General features: G+C 44.3%; 1 protein-coding gene across 8 annotated transcripts in view; it reads right to left on the bottom strand.

The window, feature by feature from the left end:
• The window catches only part of ADCK1 (aarF domain containing kinase 1), a 70485-nt gene that overhangs the window by 33714 nt on the left and 19162 nt on the right, over positions 1–17609 (bottom strand). For 7 of the 8 annotated variants that reach the window (XM_002200543.7, XM_072930300.1, XM_072930302.1 and 4 more), the window contains one exon: positions 9853–10056. The exons of the other annotated variant lie outside the window; for it this stretch is intronic. In XM_002200543.7, coding sequence (XP_002200579.5) covers positions 9853–10056 — 204 coding nt within the window. The remainder of the gene's footprint in view (positions 1–9852; positions 10057–17609) is intronic. 8 annotated transcript variants of the gene reach the window in all.

Genomic DNA, 17609 nt, shown 5'->3' with positions numbered 1-17609 from the left:
TAAACCAGCCACATCCAGTCCTGCTTCTTTCTTGTCAATCTCTCCTCTGAATATCAACTTTTCCTTTCTTCTCCTAACCATATTTCCCCTACTTTTCACATGTCTGCTCTGATCTGTCTGCCTCTTCTACAGTTCACTTATTATCTTTCTCCTCTTCCTCCCATGTTTTTTCTCCTTGTCCCCAGATCTTAGTGCAGGGCTGCCAAATCCCTGCTTCAAGGGTGTAACCCAGCTGATTTACTTTCCTTAAAGCAGTGTCTGCTCTCATGTAAATTACCCTCCAAACCTAGCCTGTGAAACAGGCTTGTTCACTAAACTCTATGAATAGGAAAGTAGGCACAGCTGGCCTATTCATAATCAACATAAAAAATAGATTAGCACTTTACAGATTAAACATTATTGTTTCAACAGTTAACATAAATCAACTACACTTACATGCCTAGCATGCACCACTGCCACTGCAGGGTGACAAGTGCTGCAAAAGGGAAGGGCTGACAGTCCATGGTGTAGTAGAAAACAGCTTGAATGTAAGCTCTCCTCTGCCATCGCCAGTGTGTACTGCTAGAAGTTGCTGCCAGAACAAAAGTGGGCTACGGAAACAAAGCTAGGGGGGTAATTTTGGTTAATTCACATGCATTTCCAAGCAATCTAGCAACCCACTATTCTAAAGCCAGAATCCAACTGCCTTTCTTCCTTCCCTCAGGCTGATGCATCTCAAAAATGGAGCAAAAAAGTCAGCCTCTGGAATAGGAGCCTCTAAATACCAACCGGTATGTAGGTCTGCTTCCTATAGTTCAAAATATTTGGGCTTCTGTGGATGAAGATAAGCAGTTTGATGGACTCCATCTATTGTAACCATCTCAAAAAGCACCTCATTACAACCCAGGATTCACCTCACCAAAGAGAGGCCAAGTGCTGAGATCCACTTTAGACATGTCCTCTGGAGAGCAAAGCCAGGAGAGAGTATCCCAAAGTGGTCAGGCTGCATTTTCTCCCTCATCAGGTAGAAGATACTAAGTCACTGGAGACACTTCAGTCCACACATTGTGATCAGTGTTATAGAGGTAAGGCCCACAGAACCAGTCGGCTTCAGACCTTTCCATTCCTTCCTGCTCACTGACTGAGAACCACCCACTGTCTCAAGTGTTTATCTTGGAGCAGCCAATCTGTAATTCCTGAGCTGGTTTTAATGACTGCAAGGGACTGGCAAAGGCCTTGGCCAAGATATCCCACTAAGAACCAGCCTCACACCTCTTTCAAACAAAAAGGAAAAAAAAACAAAATAGAAGAGGAAGAGATTAGGCTATGATCCAAAGGACAAAAGATGGACCAGGAAAAGGGCAATGGCTTATAGGTTTTCTTGGCAGCCAGTGCAAAGACATCAGAAGTTTACAAAGGGCAAGGTGAGAAAAGTTACATGGAGAGACTTCTTTACTATAACCCCTCTTAACAAGCCCTGGTAATTTTAATCACTCTAGCCTCCTTCTAGCCTTTCTTGATAAATGGGAATAGCAGTTAATAGACCTGAACCAATCAGCTACATCCAATAGCTTTGTTCTCCATGCACAACTGATACCACCTCATTTTCATTCATTATCCAAAATGAGCTAACTAATGTAAATCTTCTACTAATAATTTGGAATTTGGAAGGATTGGTGCTGAAGAGCCTTTTCCAAGAACTTGCCAAATTGAGATGCAGTGGTTATGTGAGCTTTGTAAGGGAGAAACTTGTAGGTTTACTTCAGCTAAGCTTTCCTGGCACAAGCAATCGGTCACATGAGTTTACTTCTTCAGTTGTGACAGACAGCTTCAGAGGTTTGGCTCCGAACCACACATCCTGTAAAACCGAATAATGTAAAGCTTACAGAAAATAAGTGCAAAATGTGCCTAATGTTCGCATATATAACATAACAAAACATCCTCAGGCTGGTCTGCCTATAAGGAATAAACACACTTTGCTGACTAATGGTGTAAAGAATGTTGAGACAACTTAGATCTCTATTTTTTGCCTCAATTCTCAAAACATAAAAGCATGTTGAGTGTGTGGCTTCTCATAAGGAGAATTTCCAATGCTCCTAGCAGGTTTTTTTCACAGGGAAGAAAACTTGCAAGCAGAGTTGAAGTGTTTTTTCTTCTTCAGCATCCTTCCATAGAATCAAGAGCTGCCTGTCAGACAGATCCCAGAAGTGCCATAAACCAAAACTTATTAGATCACTGTACATGTTATAAATTCATAAAAATACTATGTGACTACTCTATGTGTTAGAAAAATACAAATATGTCAAGGTCAGGCCTGTAACTCCTTATTTCCTCTTATGTCATATGTTTCATCTACAAATAACCTATTGCCAAAAGTTGCCTGACTCGCTGCATCATGTTTTCATGTTTCTGATGGGTCAAGAGCCAAGTAACTGCGCAAATGTAAAATTATGAAAGAAATTAGGAGATAATAACTAGGCAGCATCAAGTAGGATATTAAAAGATCAGTGGGCAGGCAGATGATGGGATTCTTCACTCCTTCAGAGTAAACTCAGCCTGTGCTAAGATGAGAGCATCAAGAATATTTCAGAGGGTATCAGCAGTGGGCTTTGAAACAGAAGCCAGTCCCGCAACATAGCACCTCAATGTTTCTGCCCCTACATAGATCCTGCTGTGTCAGGAATGCCTGAAGATTGCTGAGCAAAGGAAATACACATTTGAAAAAAGAAAGTCTCCATATGCAAGAATAAGAACTATTAATCCCAGTTATAGACTGCAATTTCCAGCAATTGTTTGAAATTGGAAGGGTTACCCACATGCTGAAAAGTGTTTTCTGCCAATGGCTTGAGCATTGCTGTGCAACAGATACACTGCCTCTGCAGGATGTGGACACTGAATACAGCCTGACACAGCTGCCATGTGTACTATCAGCCAAGATGTATTTGCTCCAGAGCAACACTTCTGGTATAATCAAAACTCTAAGAAAACTGTACTCAACACATCTTACCATCTGCAGACACTGAGCCAACAAATTCCATGCAGGTATGTCATACACTAACCCCCAGGCATCTAAAGAATTTGTAAACTGAAAGCAAAAAATGTCACTAAGCATCCAGTTCAGAACTATTTTTACCAGACCATTCCCCATTGCACTTTCTATCTGAAGCTTTTCTCTTCCTTACAGAAGGCCCTCCAAACAATCCTTCAGAAAATCTACTGTCCAACTTCCTGTATTGTAAATCTTACTAATTTAAAAGAAGCCAAAAGAGGTTATCCCCTAATCTATACTCAAAACCTTTCCTCTCTGAGTCTAAGGGGCCTAGAGTACCCAGGAAGAGGCTGCGATGAGCAGGACCCAGCCAAATTTTCCCAGGAGCTCTGACTGGAGAGAAAACTCATGGAAAGAGGCAGTACCCTCTTCACAAGCTCCGCTGGCAGTAAGGACAGCAGGCTGTCCTTGGCACGACAGTAAGGGTCAGTAACACTGGAGCTTGCATACAGAGTGAGCAGGGACACAAGAAACAAAGCAAGGTTCACTACCTGAGCCACATAAAGCTCTCTGTTTGCTTTCCCCATCTGCCCTTAGAGCAGCAGTTCTGGACAGCTGCTGCCCACACAAGGGCTTGGTGTAGAGGCAGCCACACTGGGATTTGCCAGTGACTGGAGCCTCTTACCAGAGACAAGGCAGGGCAAGGACAGCAGAGGCTGCAGCAGCAGCGGGATCTACACGGGCAGCCACTTGTGCCTTTCAGTTGAGTAATGCAGGACCATTTGTTCTGGGTGACATTAATGCTATTTGCCATCCATCTCAGACTCTTTAAATTACCTTTTTATGGCCAAAATCCTTTTCATAATAGATAAAAATCTGGTTTTTATATCCCAAGTTATTGAAAGAAATGTGAAGGTTTTTTATTTGCCATTACAGTTTTAATAAAAATGTGGTTTTTATTGACGTCTGCTTGGAAGCCCTGCTGGGTGTACTGCAAGAGACTCAGAGTGGTGGGAGAAGGGCCATATCTTCCCATCCCACTTTCCAGCCCCTAACACTGCCAGAGTAACTGCCACCACAGCTCAGTTTCCACATTGGTGGGTAATGGAGGGTAATGCAGAGTGAGGAGATTCCCTGTGACTGACAACACCCACAGCAGGCAAAGAGGCTCTTGCCGACCTACATCTGGTTGCCCAGAGTCTGTTAGTGATGTAAGGCACAGTGATGGACTTCACAGACCATCACTGCAGACCATTCACGGCACAGCATTACTGGAGATGGTGTTTTAGGACAGAACCAGGTTCACAAGCTACATGAGACCTGGGTATTCAGCAAAGCCATTCTGCATCAATGCATAGCCCCAAGCAACCACAGGAGGAACTGTGCACTGTGCCATACATCAGTGCTTGTGGGCAGAGCACTCAACCACAAAGCTGTGCAACACTGGAGGAAGCAGACACATGTCCTGCATCCTGGATGGGTTAGACAACACTACCCGCCTGTGAAAAGGCTTTCTGGAGCCATAACAAAACCTGCAGCAACCTTCATTCATTATGATATGAAGACCTTGTGATCTAGCACAGTAAATGAAACTTCTCTAGAGCATATGGATCCAGCTACAGAAAGTGGCTCATTTTACTTTGGGAATAACTTGGATGCAGTAGGACATACAGGGTAATACCCAACAGCCTACTGAAGGCCTAGCTCCTCTCCCACAGGGCTGAGCATTACTTGAATCATTCTGCAAATCAGAAATAAGCATATGTCTTGCCAGAGCTTAAAATGCTCATTGACAATTCCAAAAGAATCAGGGAATCAAGTCCATCTTTCTCCCTGTCACTAGTACAGTGAAGGCTGCCATACAGAAACTGAGGTATTTTTTTCTAGTCCTGCTATTTCTCATACTCTCATAGCAGTATGAGGACAGGGAAATCTCTTACACTGGGGATTAGCACCTTGCTGTGGTCTCATTCTCTGTCTTTCCCATGGCAGTACAGATGGCCATACAATTTCTGTCCCTACCTGTCAAATGCCCATGCGGTATCACTGCAGTGACCGTATTCTCAGGTGTATATGGGTACATTTCAACAACAGATGAATAATATTTCATGTACCCAACCCAAAAAAACACTTTGGGAACTTTGGGAGCGCCCTAGTTCCAATCAGGACCAGGTTAGTCTTTTGCAGTAGCAGGGAGGGGTGTCGCAAGGACCCTAAAGTTGACACCACCTCGTGCCATTGCCAGTGGTAAGAGAAAGGGACTCTCTTCCAAGGAGATGGGGTTCCTTCCAATCGAGTTAAAGTGGTGGACAGAACAGTCAGGTATTGTTTATTGACAGGGGCTTTTCACATAAATTGCTTCTTTGCCTTATACCTTCTGTTATTAATATTGTTGCTGTTATTGTTTGTTTTCTTATCTCATTGCTGTTTCCAGTAAATTGTTCTTATCTTAACCTGTGATCTTTTGATAACATCTGAGACTGCTCAGCTTCAACCATTTCTACTCCTCTGCAACAGTTTCAGCAACTGTTAGATGCGAAGGTAAATCAACAAACAAGGAGGAACACTCATTCCCATGGTTAGTCACACGCCTTACACCAGCCCGTCAACCCCTGCAAGCAATGACAGCCTGGACACAGCACGGGGGCAGCTGCACTACACAAGCACCCCATCAACATGGGAAAGACCCTGTTTGGGACACACCACCCTCAGTTAGGGGAGTGCAAACTTTATCCTTGCCCTAATCCCCAACCAAACAACCTCACACCAGAGACAGGAACAACGACTGGAGAACCTGCCAGAAAGGAGCAGGAACTGGGATATTTCTGAAAGGAAAGAGTGACAGATGGGGATGAAGAGAGTGTCTCCCACTAAGGAAAATTACCTCCAACATGAGTTAAGGCTTGGGTAGAGTATGGAGTAGACAAACACATCAAGAGGGAGAATAAGAAGCCTTAGGGAAAAGGTCAATAAGTTTATTTAAAAATGCCAGTGTGTAAGGATAGGTTGGAAGCTGGTGAGCAATAGGCTGTGAAAAGTATAGGAGAAGAAATACAGTGGTGCTGAGTGAGTAGACCTAGGCTGTGGCCCACTGGAATGTGCAATACAAGGAGGTATTCTGGGACTAGAAAGAGGTAAAAGTGTGCATTGGCATAGAGAAGAATATAGAGTGAAGCAAGGAGATGTCCCAGTATCTCAGCTGTGACAGCATTATACAGCAGCAGAGAAGTGAGACCTATATTAGGGAATGCACTGGCCAGCAGTGGAGCCAGGCAACAAAGGCCCAAAGGATACTTGGAAGGCCGGGCTTGTAAAAGCTCACAAGTCCTTCTGCGACCACTCCATCCTAGGACAAGGGATGCTGTGAAATGCCCTTAATCAGAACAGAGTGGCATCACCTCCCCAATATCCCTGTATCCCACAGCCACATGACAGTTGCTTCCAACAAACCTACCAAAGGGAGGAAATCTCCCTAATCCCAGTGCTGTCAAAATTTCTTCTACCTTTTTTAGTTTCTAAGCACAAAGATTTTGTGCTTTTAAGGTGCACCCACTCTGAAAGTTTTATTTTCCAGAGCTCCTCATCAGTCTTTCTCCATAAATATGTGGTGTCCACATCTCACCAGAAGCTTGCCTGGCTCTGCTCTGCATGCACTTCGTTGAGTTAGAGCACTTAGCTGAACCAGCTGTCTCTCCCTCTGTCATTAATAGTTCTGCAGAGAAAAAACATATTCAGCTTGCTTTCATTTTCCACACTTGACACCTTTTTTTCACTTTCAGAATCTTGTTCAAGCAAGGAAGATAAAAATAGAGGTAGGAGAGACTCTTTCATCCATATCTTAACAGCCATTCTTATCAACACAGCTTTTCCCAAATGCTCCAAGGAATACACCCAGAACAAGCCCAACCTGCACGATCTCCACTGTCTCCCCAAAAGATTCTTGCTCTGTGATCTCACTAGTGATTGTTTCCAAGAGTTATTGTAAAGATTTCTTTGCCCAGCCTCTCCCACTGCTACTACTTGTGTTACCCTGTGAATCTCACCCTATCCACCTCAACTTCTTGCATGCAACACTCCAGAGAATTATCACCTCCCACCATCACTCATCCAAACCACAGTGGCTGAGATTAAAAAGCCAGCATTTGCTCACTACTGATTATTTTTATCCCAATGTGATAGGTATACAAACTGGCCCTGGATTTAAAATAGGGTTGGACAGGACAACCCACTAGTCAGCATATATGACGCTTCTGCTTCTGTGCCAAATCAACACGTGCCAGTCGCCTTTACATCAGAGCTACATGCTGCAGCTCCCAGTCCCCAGCCATGATGCTGGCCTAAAATAGGAGACCCCTCATCAGCAGGGTATCAAGTAGGTTTGTGTGGGGACAACAGTCATGGTGAACACCATAAATCTACCACACAAAGGCTCTGTCTTTGCTCAAACATCTGTCCCATTGGTATGGTCTCCATCTAAGCCAGTTTTCCCACAAAACATTTGTCACACATCCAAGCCTGTGATAAGATTCATAGGGGTAGGTCACATCAGAAGGCAGACTATTTCTAATTGACTGAAAATATAATGCTTCTGTACATGAAATTGTCTTTTTTTGATCTTCCTGCCCTTTTGCAAGCTCTTGCCTAATTTGCTAGCTTGTCACATTCCTCCCTACGTATGTCTGTATTTCCAGTTGCTCTTTGTCCCATTTGTTCTGCACTGATCCAAGCTGTATGTAATTACATCTTGCCTACACTTAAGATTCATCTGAAGAGCCCAGCTCTTGGGCCTGACAGGAGAACTGGAAGTCTTACGACAGAATTCGACAGCAGCAGGACTAGGCCCAGGCACTCTGAGAAGGTTCCCTCATTGCCATTTTTTCTTCTATTTGAATTCATCTGCAAGTTCTCAGGTGTAATGCTGGCCACAGGAGGGAAAATTTCAGGATCCCTCTCTGCACTCTTCTCTGCCCTGATACTCCATCTTGCTGCTCTGCCACCTATATTTCAGCTAAGTATAGCATATTTAAAATATACTGAGGATCTAGCTACATTGGCATTAAATTTGTTCCTGAAGTAACCCTATTAAACCCTCTAGGCTCCAGCAATGACAGCTTTGGTGCACTGGATTCTCAAATCCTTTCTGGTTTTAAATATCTTGATTTGGTACCTTGTAATTATTAATACGGGCATTTACATCAGCTTTTAATACTGACCAATTTTATAAGGTCCTTTATTTTTATACATGTTATTTTCTTCATTTATCTTTTTTATCATTGCTCTCTTTCTCTTGTTACCATTTCCTCTCCATTACTTTCTTTTCATTTCACCATTTTTACCGTTTTTACCCTCCCTCCTCTGTAACTTTAAAATTAAATATTGCACAGCACTGCCCATGTGAAAGAAGTGAATGCTATGAGGTAAGGTTGCTGCAGAGACTGTATTTGAGCTGCTTCACTGGGAATCAATGAGGCACGGAGCATTCCTCTAGCTCCCAAGAGCACAAAGAGACCAGGGATTATCAGTGGCAGCTGAATACACACTTGAGTGAAAAGGTCCCACCTGCAAGCACCACCTTCAGCCTTTAAGAGACACCACACAAACTGTGCCAGAGGTGCCTACTGTGGGTAATTTAACTTTGGGGTGGCTTTCCACAGCTCCTCTGGAAGGGAGATTGCCACATGGAAGCCCATGGAGGCAGAGGCCTGCAGGGAGCAGCCAGCCTGCTCTGCTCCATCTATCCACTGAGCTATGTAACACAGCTGGTACCAGCCTTGCTACAAGCATGGAATGCTGATAGCAGCATGTTGCAGACTGGGGGCTGACATTAACCCTGCCATTGAACTGTAGAGAAATATTAATGGTCATTCCTGGCTAGACAATATGTAGACCCTTAAACTACACAGACTCGCCCCATTCAAATCTGCCCATAATATACCTTCTAGGTGCAAATACTTCACTTACCTCACGTTTCCCCCACACCTCCTCACCATACAGTCAGACAGGCCAGAACAACCAAAACAGCCCCAAAAGCATCTATATATAAGAAACAATAGATGTACACACTGCTTCCCTTCTTCAACCTTCTGTCTTCCTCCCCCTCACATACACTTTCCCTAGCATCACCTTTGTGCACTGTTTCCTCCTGCCTCCATACTTACCATATCAGTTGTGAACCTTGAAATGCCTCTCCTCTGCCTGGGCTACAGTGTGAGGGGACATTTTGTAAAGAGCAAGATGCAAAGTAGCAGAACACCTTGTGTAATTTACTGTGGTTACTTCCCTTATATCTAATAACACAGTCACTTACCTACTGATCTAGGTACTGTGGGCTGCTGAGGGTTAATGATGGCACTGACTCCTGAGCTACTGTGTTACCTGACTGCAGCACCAAGAGTGATTTATGCCATTATTTTCTTTGGGGGTTAATTAGGGGCTCGAGAGAGTAAAGGGCTGTCAGTGCTAGCTGGAATTGGTCTAGAGCAGCCAGGGGAGAGCAGTCATCCCTCACAGAGCTCTGCCAATACATCTTTGTCCTGAACATCAATACCTCCAGCTCCCACTCCTCAGTGTGGCAGACAGCCCTCCATCCTGACCTCCAGCAACCCTGTTCATCTTGGCATACAGAGTATACTGCTCTGCTGAGTCCTGCCATTTCCATCTGGCACCTTTCACAACCTTACTCCTCTGTTATCTTCTCCTCACCAAAGCCTGCCAATAATGCCCATTGATGGACTGGGAAAACTTGCATGGCCTTCACCCAGAAGCAAGGAAGAGGTATCTCCCCTCAGTATCTCTTAAAGCTGAGAAACAGCAGTTTTCTTTCCTCTAGCTGTCCAGGGCTTGTTGAGGCCTGAGAAGCCAACACGAGCTATGGCTGCTCCTACCTCTTTGCCCAGATCCTCACGGATAACTTGCTCAATCTCCTGCCTGGTGCTCTGCGGGGCCTGGCTATGCAGCACCTTGAGGGTGCGGGTGTACTCCTCAGGCAGGAGGTAGTCCAGCGCTCCCAGGTGCTGTCCCACCTTGATGAAGGTGCCTCGGTTGGAGCAGCACAACTCCCGGAGGCGCTCAGCAGAGCGCAGGTGCACCTGTGAAGAGACCAGAACGTCAGTCAAGCCCTTTTGCTGTCTGTTACATGCATATGTGCACATACACATCTTTTTTGTCCAGTATTTAAGCGGAACCAAGGATTTCCTTTCTTGATTCTGGGCATCATCAGTTCATTATTAGGAGTCTGACTGGATTTAAAGGGTCTGAACCAGACCAGGACATGATGCTCCTACACTTGTTTGTATAGGCACCACGATCAGTAACAGCACATTAGTTTTTGGCCCATCCTTGCACAGAATAAAATGTCTGGCCATAGGGCAGCATTGGTTTGTCACTGTGATTCTGCACTATGGATGCACAGTTTGGAAACTCCTTGTCAAAAGACAAAAATCACGACCACAAACATTATGTTAGACTTTTAGTATGAGTGCAGTGAATTAAAATGAGAAGAAAATCACAGATACCATCCCAGAGACTTCAGAAGAAGAGTCTGTTAAAATCAAAATTAAAGATCTCTCCTTGGCAGGGAGGAGGACAGTATATGGGCAGTCTTTCATCTTCCTCACCTCACTTTTAGACACACAAGGGGAATTACATCCCTCCAGTCCAGTCAGGTCTTGGGTCTTACTGCTTACATTGCCAACAAAGTCTGCAATAACAGCCATTTGAGCAACTAAGTGTTAGAAGATTTTCCAGCTGTGCTCACAGTGGTCAAAATGCAGTACCAAACGACAAAACCCATTTCCAACCACTTGCCTGGTCTGCATTTCAGCTCTTTCAGTTCATTTTGCTCCTCAAGAATATACCAGCCACCACATCCCTCAGTGACAATGATTTATTCTTCCTTTATTAATCTCACTAGAAAAGCCTCCTGTCAAGGACATAGCTATATTGAATAATATTTAATGAACTTCATATAAGTTTACCCTGATACATTAATAAAACCTACGCAGATCAATAACAAAAAATAACTGTGCACCCATCTCCTGTTAACGCCTGACACCAATCTGCATGAAGTCTCCTCATTCCTCTGGCTTCTGTGTCAGACATTACTGAAGGTCAAATCCTGTGTCTATAGCCCTCATCTGTACAGGATCCTGTGGTAATGGATTCCAGCAAATGCCTTGAAATACGTGACAAAAAGGAACAATTCCACAAACATTCATGAACACTACATACACCCACACCATTCAGCAGTTATCTTTCTCTCTGTGCAAAGCAGTGCCATGTCACATCATGGGACAGGCTGAGTGTCTCACATTTGGAAATGTGTCAGGGACAGACTGAGTGCTGAGCTGCAAGTGCATGAAACACAGGCCTAGGGGAGTGTGAGGAGAAAGCCTAATGTGCAAGTCTTGCCCTCAGTATGAGACTTGACAGTATGATGCACACGTGCTCACATACACGTACACACGCATTTTCCTAAGTGGGCACATACGGGCAAGTGCAACTCATGCTAGGTGGGTGAGCTTCCCCAGCATACTGCCAGCTCAAAACCACTCGCACATGTATAGGCTGCAAATAACACCTGTAAGTATGCCTCAAGTCTCCCACATCATCCTCCTGCATTTTACACAACAGCTTTGAAGCTCGTGCTGTAAAAAGCCTCTGCTCTGGCTCTTTCCCTGTTCTCTTTCCCTGTGTGCAGCAAGGACAAAAGCAGGCCAAAAGGGAACAAGGAAAGGAAGCTGTAACAGAAGATGAGAGAGCAAGAAAACCAGGGTGGGAATAATGGGATAAAAGAGAAAGGGAGAGAGGGAGCCAGTGCATCTGGTTGTTTGTCACAGCACAGAGTGCAGCCCATCACAGAGAAACAGCTTTTTGCAGCTCCACTAGTCACACTCTACCCACTGCCTCCAGCTGTGGAGGAGAAACCCTGCCAGCAGTGAAGAAGAGTGATGGCCAGCCACACACTTCAAGATACTGGGCAGCCATGGCCAAAGGCACTGGCAGGAAACAGAGGCAAGGCTCTTTACAGATATGTTCCAAGAAACCCAGCACTGAGCTCCCAGCACTGAGCTCAGGCCAGCACAGGGTCCTGCAATCTCCCACGCACAGCAGGAGCCCATCAAATGACTCCAGGCTGCAGCATGACTCAGGGCAGAGCACCAGCAACCTGGGGCTGTAGTGCGGTGCTGGGTGTCAGGACAAACAGCCCAGTTCAGGGTAGGTGAGGTGCTGGCTCCAGTGCATTACCCACACCACATGCATTCCCAAGGGAGTTGGAAAAAACAGGCTGGAAAACTCACAAAGCTAAAAATGCAACTGCTTGTAGACACGCTTGTATACAGGGTGTATCTTCACATCTAGGTCACTGCTGGGAAGGAGGCAGTAATAGCCCCTCTTTAGCACAAGGTGAGAGGAAATGCTTGTCCTCATAAATTTATCCACACTGTTGAGAAACTGGTTGGCCTCATGAATGCAGTAGTCCTTGACAAAACGATCCCTACAGAGGGCTCCAGGAACAAAACAGAACAAAATCCCCTGCAAAGCATCCTCCACAATGCTCTCACAACTGACTTGCCTTAAACTCCTAAGACACAGATGCCCTGGCTGGCTGGCCCAGGGAATTCCAGCTACTGCACTTCTAGAGAGACAAGGTGACAAAGCAGCTTGTCTCAGAAGTAAATCTGTTATCTCTACATCTTACAAAACTCCAGTCTGCATTAGAGGCAGAAGTACTCTGAATATGAAGCAGGACTGTGAAAGCAACTTCCAAGGACTCTGTTCTTATCAACCAGGTTTTTTAACAGAAAACTTTCTTAATTATTATCTATAATTTTCTTGGATCTCCCCAAGATAGGTCACAGTCTAGATGCAGCACTTGTTCCTCTGACAGACTACATTCCCCTAATCACAGACAAAGTAAGACTGTCACATTCCTACTACAGTGTCCAGTAGTAGTGGTTTCACACACACTGCTGGGCTTTCAATTAACTGCAACCATCCAGCACTTGGATCACATTCTTGTGGATGGCTCACCCTGCTCAATGCACAGAGTGAGTCAGGAAAATAAAAAAAAAATTTAAAAAAAAACTGTTTGACTGTGATAAAAAAGATTAAAATGGCAAAAATATCAAAACACTAACGTATAAACTGAATGCACAACCCCACCCTGGATTCTAAACATCCTACCACAAAAAAAGAGGTAGATAAATAAAAAAGGACAGAGAAAGACAAGGGAAATATGACCATGTCATATAAAAAAAGTCTATTAAAAAAGAGATCTGAAATGTTAGGAGACTGTTTAGATTATAGAGAATTGGTGCCTAAGAGTGAAAAGTTGTATGCAATAATGAAAAAAAAAAACTCCCATTCCTATTTCTCTCATAAACACACAAAGAGGGCATTCCACGAAACAATAACCATTTTTGGGGGTTTTTTCATCCCATTTTGCACAATACAGCATTAACCAGTGGCACTCACTGTCAGAGGAGAGAGAAGCCACGACCTTAATGGAATTCAGAAAGGCTTTAGATATTTATGATAAAACAACCATACCTGATTTTATATGGAGCTTTTCATCTCTAAAAGTGCTTTTACAAAGCTCTTTACAAAACTCAGGACCGCTATTCTCCATTTTACAGGCTCATAAGAACATTACAGCTAATCAAATGTCTAAAGAGCTTTAAACACTATTGCTCAAGGCATCAAGACAAAAATTACCCTACTTACTGGCCACAATGACAGAATGTAAACAGGGTGCATTATTAAAACCTTTAGAGAACCTATCTGGTGTATCCAGTTCCCAAATTCTGGTTAAATCTTCTGCTGAGGTCAACCTGTTTCCAAGGGTCTTCCATATTCACTAAATTACCTGCCAGTCAAAGGACTTGTGACATTAGTGATGAACTCTTGCTTTCCTTCCACAGAACAACAGAACTGCTGCTTATGGTCTTTCATATTAAGCCTTTGGGATGCTACGAACAAATTTGTGGCACACAGTGCGTGGAAGCATCCCAAGCATATATGCTATCAGTCATCCTGGACAAGAACACTCTTCCAGAAATGCCGTAGGAGACTGGACTGGAAGAACCAGGCTGTCCTTTGGACTCCCTACAGAGGGAAAAGAGGATGTCATCACCTCCATGGTGGGTATCTCCAAAACACAGTTGGGGAGGGGAAAAAAGACATGTCAGAGAATATAGGAAAGAAATCTGGTCATAGTCTTTTTCACCCCTGATAATGACAGGACCATATGCACAGGACTAGTAAAACTGCAGAAACAGCTATAAATGACCCAGGACAGCATAAACCAGAGAACAATGAAAAATGTCCACCTCAATTTAACTCAGAGAGAAACTGAAATCAGTGGCCACACCAAAAGATCTGTAAAAATGCCTAGGGAGGATGTAGCTACTGGTGATGTGAATAGGGTACTTGGGTGCTTTAAAAACAGCAATACAAAACACAGAACCCATTTCAGTGACAGTGTAGTTCTGTCTAAGGGGCTGTTATCTCCTCTTTCAACTAATCTGAATAAGCATATAGTAAATATAAACTACTACAACCCTCACTGACACTAGCAGCCTGATAATCAAACTGACTGGCAGCAAGGATGCTACAGGAAGACACACAATTCTAAACAGAATTGTTATTGCCTGCTTTTTGTATTATCTTTCCTACTTACCTTTCACGAAAGCTCATTCCTAGGCACACTTGATATTTGCCATTCAAATGCTTCCTTATACCAACACTGATCATACTGCTGATGATGGATAGATCCACGCATTTGGAATTGGAATAAATCCTGGTGCAATGTACCTCATACATAATAATTTGTTATTTGTGTGAGTTGTATGCATGTATAACTTAGTAAGATCCTTGAGAAATTCTGGAACAACCATTGGTTGCCAGTGGGGCAGAAAGGAAGTGAGAAAGAGAGCTTTATAGTTTGGGAAGGATGGAGATGATCTCCCTGACTAAAGCGACAACTTCTTTGCTTCTCAGTCTCATAAACACAGAAACAAGGAGTCACACAACTAGCAGGATGGCCAGTAAACTCAGTATTAATGGACTATAGACAGTAGGTCTACAGACAGCTGAAATCTAGTGTTGGTGCTGTGGCCTTGTATCAGTAGTGCTACAGACAGTTGAAATTAAAGCAAACACATTTCATAATTCGTGCAAAACTTTCCTGGAGATCACAATGGACTCTTCCAAACCAAGGCCAACATATTTTACACTGAACAGATATGCAAACTCACACCCTCTGAGCCATCAGGAATTTCCACATACAAGCACACGCAAGTGCTGACATCCCACCTGTGCCACACATACTCCCAAGCCTTCCTGATAAAACCCCTATTCACAACTTGCTTCATATAGGTGACTGAAGGCTGGCCTAGCAACAAACATCTAGCGTGAGGATGCCACTTGGTTCAGAAAACATTTTTACACAAGACTGAGGTCCACCTCTTTGGCCAGTCGCTCCCCAAGCTGCTCTGGAGAGTGGGAAGCAGTTTTTCTCAACGGCAGGGCAGAGCACCAGCAGTCACCTTGCTGAACCCTGCTCTAGCTGGCTGGTGCATGCACAACCAGCACCGATCGCCGCTTGTACTCCATCTTCATTTTACTCCAAGCTCGGTCATTTGTGCTCTGATTATCTCTCATTACTGACGACCTTGCTGTAATGAGTTTTAATCTGCCTCGTATTAATTAGAAACATTTTCATTAGCCAGCTCAATTTTAGGTAAATAGCTAATAGAAGCAACTGAGCTGCAATTAGTTATCTGTGGGGCAGTTCAGGATAAAAATCTGAAGAGACCAGCTGTTTCCCCTCTAGACACCCCTGTGATATAATGCACTGTTCTGTGTAAGTCTCCTGAGCCAGGAAAACAAGGAGCACAGGGAAGGGCTGGTCATTGACAAAATGACAACAACATGCTAAAATAACATGCTAAAATAATGTGCTGTAGAACTTCTGTGCCTGCAGCAGGAATCTTAGAGTCAAGTTCCCTACACCCACCCCTGCACTTTACCTCAATGAACAAGGTTCTGCTCTTGAGGCTGTTTTACCCTGTGACTATTCAAGAGGTGCTTCACATAGGCAGAAGACACGGAGACATCCACAGAAGCCACAATGAAATGAGGCACATGTCTTGATCCATTGATCAGAGCCTGCAGCTCCATGGAGTCAGGTAAAATGATAATAAATTTGACACAGCACATCTCAAAATCTGGCTAACAATATTAATTTACTTCAGCTTGGATCAGACCACATGGGATGCCAATGAAAACTGTAAAGACACCATGTTATTTAGCACTGTGTTCTGCTGTGAGGGGGCTCTCACACCTTCCCATCAGCCCAAGGAAGACGTGTTTCATTTGCTGTTTTCAGTTGCTGTAAGCAACAGTATCAGCTAAGATGTGTATTACATTCCGAAGCGTTCCCTAAACAGGAGCTGCTGCCACACCCTGCAGAAACCACATGCTACTGACAGAATAGCAATGGATGATGTTGTGCAGTAAAAATGACCTGAAGGGAGAACACCCCCCACACAGCTATTTCCATGTAAGAAAACTGTGTAAAGGCAGCAGCATAGGAAGTGAGGGTTGCCCTTGGACCATGGGTGGGGGGAAGAACTCAAACAAGGCCACAGTAGCAATTAGCTGTCACTCAAGCTCATATGGATTTGGCTACACTTTCAAAGCTAAGTGAAGAATCCTAGCAGCAGGAGGGAAGATAGAGATCTGACAGCCTCTTCCCCGAGTTCCCACACTCCATCCTGCAATAAAATAGAGCCGGAAAAGCCTGAACTCCACAGGACGCTGTAACATGCAGAAGACAGACTGAAAGGTAAGTCTTATGATGGATGGCCCAAGTACCATTGAGAAAACTCAGCTAAGTCTCATGTAGTTCAGCTCAGAGTCCAGACAGAGTAGCTGCAGAGTCTGCTCTCCTGCTGTGGGTGTGCAGAAAAGTAGGAAGCACAGAGGCAGCTGCTGCAGCTGGAGGGGAGAAATCATCACATCCACTTTGTCAACGCTGAAGAATCTGGGCTGGCATTTTTCTCTTCCCAGCAGTCGAATCCCACCCTACCAGCTGCACGTCACAGCTGACCTCCAGTCAGGACCTATCTGAGTCAACATCAGGCAATTAAATTGTGCAACAGCAGCTTCTCCCCCTTGTACATATGTAACTTCTCTCCTGGCAGGTCACTGGGAGCAGAGCAAGCCTGCTCCCTCTCTTACAGCCATGCAGATACACACCATCATTCACGTTGATCACAGACCCCAGAAAGAAGGGGTTTTACTGCAGTGGCTCTAAAGAGAATACAGCCCCTTACCAAAATGACAGAGGCAGATTCCTTCCCCCTTCTTTAATCTGAGAAGCTCTGACCTTTAAAGCACAGACCTCTTCCCACAGGAACAGGATGCCTGAAGAGGAAAGAGAGTAACACATGAAATACCTACAAGTGATTAAATTGGATTGACGAGGAAGTCAGGAAAGATAACAACCATGGGATTACGCTGTCAATTCCAAAAAGCTGCAGTGACTGTCATAGCACCACATCCAACAGAGAAAGTGGCTGCAGTGCTAGTAAGTCATCACCATTGGCAAAGTGCGGTTCTGTGTCCAAAATGTGCC

The sequence above is a fragment of the Taeniopygia guttata genome, chromosome 5 (genome assembly GCF_048771995.1).
Source record: "Taeniopygia guttata chromosome 5, bTaeGut7.mat, whole genome shotgun sequence".
Lineage (NCBI taxonomy): Eukaryota > Metazoa > Chordata > Aves > Passeriformes > Estrildidae > Taeniopygia > Taeniopygia guttata.
This window is presented reverse-complemented; position numbering and strand designations above follow the sequence as displayed.